The sequence below is a fragment of the Octodon degus genome, unplaced genomic scaffold (genome assembly GCF_000260255.1).
Source record: "Octodon degus isolate 3935 unplaced genomic scaffold, OctDeg1.0 scaffold00113, whole genome shotgun sequence".
NCBI classification, from domain to species: Eukaryota; Metazoa; Chordata; class Mammalia; order Rodentia; family Octodontidae; genus Octodon; species Octodon degus.
The window spans coordinates 919,740-924,256 of record NW_004524689.1 but is presented as its reverse complement, the minus strand read 5'-3'; the positions used below and the strand labels follow the sequence as shown (position 1 = coordinate 924,256).

General features: G+C 56.8%; 1 protein-coding gene across 2 annotated transcripts in view; it reads right to left on the bottom strand.

Moving 5' to 3' along the window:
• Prkcz (protein kinase C zeta) overlaps positions 1-4,517 on the bottom strand; it is an 85,963-nt gene that overhangs the window by 75,241 nt on the left and 6,205 nt on the right. Inside the window, exons 2-4 of one of the 2 annotated variants that reach the window (XM_004639594.2) lie at positions 2,278-2,399; positions 1,362-1,451; positions 441-491 (exon numbers count right to left, since the gene is read on the bottom strand). In XM_004639594.2, coding sequence (XP_004639651.1) covers positions 441-491; positions 1,362-1,451; positions 2,278-2,399 — 263 coding nt within the window. The remainder of the gene's footprint in view (positions 1-440; positions 492-1,361; positions 1,452-2,277; positions 2,400-4,517) is intronic. The other variant, XM_023699418.1, reaches the window with a different exon arrangement.

The following is a 4,517-nucleotide window of genomic DNA, read 5'->3' as shown; positions in this document are numbered from 1 at the left end:
GCCGCCGCCCACAGCTGGCCTCCTCCCCACGCCCTGGGGCAAAGGCATCTGTGAGGTCCCAGCCCTCTCCCTCTGCCCCCCTCTGCCCGGTGACCAAGTTCCTCCGGGGTAGCTTCCAGGCAGTCACCAGGCTCCCTTATGCAGCTGCCACATGGCCACAGCAGACTCGCACAGAAAGGGACTGCCGGGCGCCGGCTGGCCAAGGGAAGAGCCAGCACGGTGCAGCGATGCCACCACCGCCTGGTGCCCCTGTCCTTGGCACGCTCCTGCTGCTGCTAAATGAGCAGCTACATAGAGCCTACACACGAGGTGGCTGAGGACTCCGGCCACAGTGAGGGCCCCACTCTCGGTCCCATTCCTGGGCCAACAAGCACCAGCCCACCCCCTTCTGCTTCACCCTGGCACTCTGGACACCTGGTAGAGAAAATCAAAGCACTCACTGTCTTCTCCGGGACAAGGCATGCCGGGCTGCTCGGGGATGCTCGGGAAAACTGGGCAGAAAGAAGGCGGGCAAGAGCATTAGTGGACTTGTCGGTGCCCCACAGGCCTCCTAGTCCTGCAAGGGTCCCCGGGGCAGTTCCTGGGTGAAGCCTCCTGTCCGGCAAGCCCACTCTGGGAGGTTCTGAGAGCCACTGAAAATCCAGGGGAGAAGGCAGTCAGGGCCTCCAGACCGCTGCCAGCGTGCAGCTGCTGACTGCGCAGACCAGCACGGGAAGGCGGTGCAGTCACCTTGCAGGGTGCCACTAGGCCCCACCGCCACACATACTCAAGCTCAAAATTAACTATTTCGAGATACACCCTAGGCCCGGGATATAGCTCAGCAACACCACAGCTGCCTGGCAAGTGCCAAGGCCTGAGTTCAATTCCTAGCACAAAAAATTATATATATAACTCGGTTAAAACAAGTATTTCCTTACTCATAAAACTTTTAAGGTACCTTAGCTTCTATGGCAGGAGGCCAAATGAATGCATCTGTCATGCTAATAAATAAGTGGCCTCAATCAGGGCTCAACTCTAGAACTACATTTACATGAGGGCTAAATAGGTAAGCTAACCAACTACTCAGATTCAACACCTGGCACAGGACCCTACAGAAACGGAGTGAACAAGAGGGTCGGGGGACAGAACTGCCAGTCCAGACACCATGGAACCAGACAGGCCAGCCCTAAGCCCAACACTGAAATGCCCAAACTGAAGGCTCCCCAAGGGCACACACGGCGCTGGTTTAGAAAGTCGAGCTTCAGTCCTTGGCACCAAAACAGAAAACAGCAGGCAGCTGCCCGGGGCCCCCACACCGCCCGCACGTGCCAGGGCCTGGCTGGACGCTGTCCCCTCTCAGAGTAGGTGGGCTCGTCACTCACCGTGGAGAATCAGCTCTTCATCCTTGTGCTGACAGGCCAGGCGGAAGGCCTCCTCCAGCTCCATCTGGGAGGACACGGTACACGGGTCCCCTGGGCAGGGCGAGAAGCACAATGAAGCCACCATGGTGAGGGCAGCGAGGGTGGAGTAGCACCGGCTCTGCACTCAGCCACGGGCTAGGGTGGCCACTGCCACGGCTGATGACTGGCCACCCGGTGCAGGCCCTAGAGGCCAGCTAGTGGCCAGCTCAGGAACCCAGGGGAGGGCCAGCTGGTCCCAAAAGGGAGCCTGGTCACCTGCAGCCTGGAGGGGCCTGGGGAGCACAGCAGCCAGCATGACAGAGACCCTTCTCCGGGGTCAGTCCAGACCACAGGAGAGGCTCCTGCCCTCTGGGCAACTACAGCCGCACACGGCCACCCTGGGATGCTCACACTGCGTGGGTCCGTGCCGTCAGCCACGTGGAACCATCTTTAGACATGTGTCTGGGACTGAGGACAATCATGGGAGAGAGAAAAGGAAACAGATGGAGAAAAACAGAGAGGACAGAGAGAGAGAAAAAGAGACCGAGAGATGCCAGGAAAATGGACAGGTGGATGCTCCGGCCTGGCTGAGCGTGGCTGCCTCTGTCTGTGGAAGCAAGAGCTCACCCTTCCAAAACGACCTCCCAGGAAAGCCAGGAGCCCCGGGAGGGGCGAGGGGTGGGTAAGGACCTTCCCACATGGGGCTTCACCACCTCTTGTGCACTCGAGGCCAGTGTGCTCACAGCAGGGACATCCTGCCCAAGGGCCACCTTGCCTCCCCTCTCCTGCCTGGGCTTCCACTGATGCCCAGCTGCCTCTCTTTCGAGCAGTCTTGGAGAAGCAGCCCTACTGCCTCAGCCCCACACCCTCTGCAGGTCAGCTGGGGAGCACGGGCTACCTTCACTATCCACCCACTTGAGGGTGAGTGGGTGCTGTGGGTGCAGGCCGCACATGTCCCGCACTTCTTCGCAGAGCTCGTGGAAGGTCATGGTGGCATCCACGCTGGTGATCAGGATGTCCCTGCCGCAAAGAGGACACGGAGTAATCAGGGCCACACACTTGACTTCTGACCAAATGATAGGCTGGAAAAATGAAATGAAGGTTTCCCGAAGACAACAGGGCAGCGGCGCCCTCAACACGAAATGTCAGCGGGTCCGCTGGGTGGCGCCCCCTAGTGTAGCCCGGGCAGCTGTACCTCCTTCCAGTTCACAAAGGTGGCCCAGGTGTGGACTCTAGCACACTGACTCAATCATACCTCAGCCCCTTTTTTGCTTTCGGTCTTTTTTGAGACAGGGTCTCAGTGCAATTCAGGCTGGCCTTGAGCTCATTTTGTAGCCCACACTGGTCTCAAACTTGCAACGATCCTCTAGCCTTAGTCTCCCGAGTGCTGGGATTACAGGCGTTTATTTTGGGAAAGGGTCTTCCTAAATTTCCCAGAGTGGGCTTGAACCTGCAGCCCTCCGGCTTCAACCTCCCAGTGCCCTAGAGTTACAGGCGATTAGCACCTGTCCCTTCTCAGAAGCAGTGTTTTCGTTGGTTTGTTGTTTTGTGAGTACCAGGAACAGAAATCAGTACCTCCTGCTTGCCAGACAGGTGCTGTGCCCGGAGCTATATCTGCATCCCAGAGGCAGCATTATTTAAGCCCTCCGAGGAAAGACTTGATTGATCTCAGCGTCTCAACTGTGACAAAATTCCAAGAACTTTTTTGAAAGCTGAATCACCCATTGTCATGCCCCTTTCTCTTTTCACCTCAAAATGGAATCAGAGCCAGGATGTCAGGGGACGCTAAGATTCTCAGGCGCCTGTGCAGGCCTGCCGTTCCTTGCTGAAGGGCCCTGCTGCCACCTCTGGGTCCCAGGCAGGGAGGGACTCGCTCAGGTGCGACTCATTTTCACTTTACCACTGGCCAGGAACCAACCACCCCAGCCCAGACAGCAACCCCAGCTCTCCGGAGCCTGACCGCTCTGGAATGCCCCGGACAGCAAGAGCAGGAGTTAGGGGCGCTGGGCGTCACAAGTTTTTGTACATAAAACTACTGTCCCAAGACAATAAACACAGAACAATTAAGACCCAGTGCCTCCTGAAGGGCACCCAGCAGGCTACTGCACGGCCAACCACAGACAGCACCTGGCGCCTGCCCCAGAGCCAGCGCTCTCCACACGGACTGACCCCGTCCTGCCCACAACCTTGGGATCTGAGGGGGAAGACACTGAGACCATCAGACAGGCTCGCGCCCCAGACCTGGCAGCTGGCCTAGCTCAGACCTGGTGTCCGTCCTGCATGGCACATGCCAGCCCTGCCTGGCCCCAGCCTCCAGACGTCTGGGTCTGCACCCCTTCACCTTTGACCTCTTCCTGTCCTGCCCAGAGGGGACAGCTGGGCACTCAATGGGGGGTGGTTGCTTATCTCCAGTCTGGGCAGCCTGGGGGACAGGAAGGGGATGGGACAACAAACTCCCTCCCCAACCATCTCCTGTGACGTAGTCAGCTTAAGATGTATCTTACAAAAATGTGCACTTACACTGAGCTGTGAAAGACCTTCTAGTTACATCACAGTGATGCGTCTTTATCACAGCTTATAGTTTATCACAGTGATATAACTAAAAGGTCTTTAGTTTACCACAGTGATGTGCACTTATCACTGAGCTGTGAAAGACCTTTTATTTCTGCGGAACCAGGGACTGAACTCAGGCCCTTGCGCTTGCCAGGGAAGCGCTTATCCCACTGAGCCTGAAAGACCTTTTAGTTATAAACAGTTTGCAGCTGTGTCAAATAAATGCAGTTTCTGTCGTTCTGCGCTAGATAACAAGTTTGCTTACCAAGCTGGATGTGATTTCTGTTACAACTACCCCCTGCTACCTACCTCCTGCGAGAGAAGTGGCTAGCAGACCTGAGCTCAGCAAATAAAAGGCTCCATTCAAATTTCTATCTGGCTGACCTGGTTCCTATGCAGAGTGACCCATAACATTGTCCATCTCATGAAAGACACCGGGGCGACCTGGACCCTGTACGGGTCACCCAAATCCACGGCTTCCATTCTGAAGGGTGGCCACTGTAAACTCCTCCCCACAGCACTACCCGAGTCAGTCAAACCCCTGGAAGGAGACCCACAGTCACTTCCGGGGAGGGGAGAGGACAA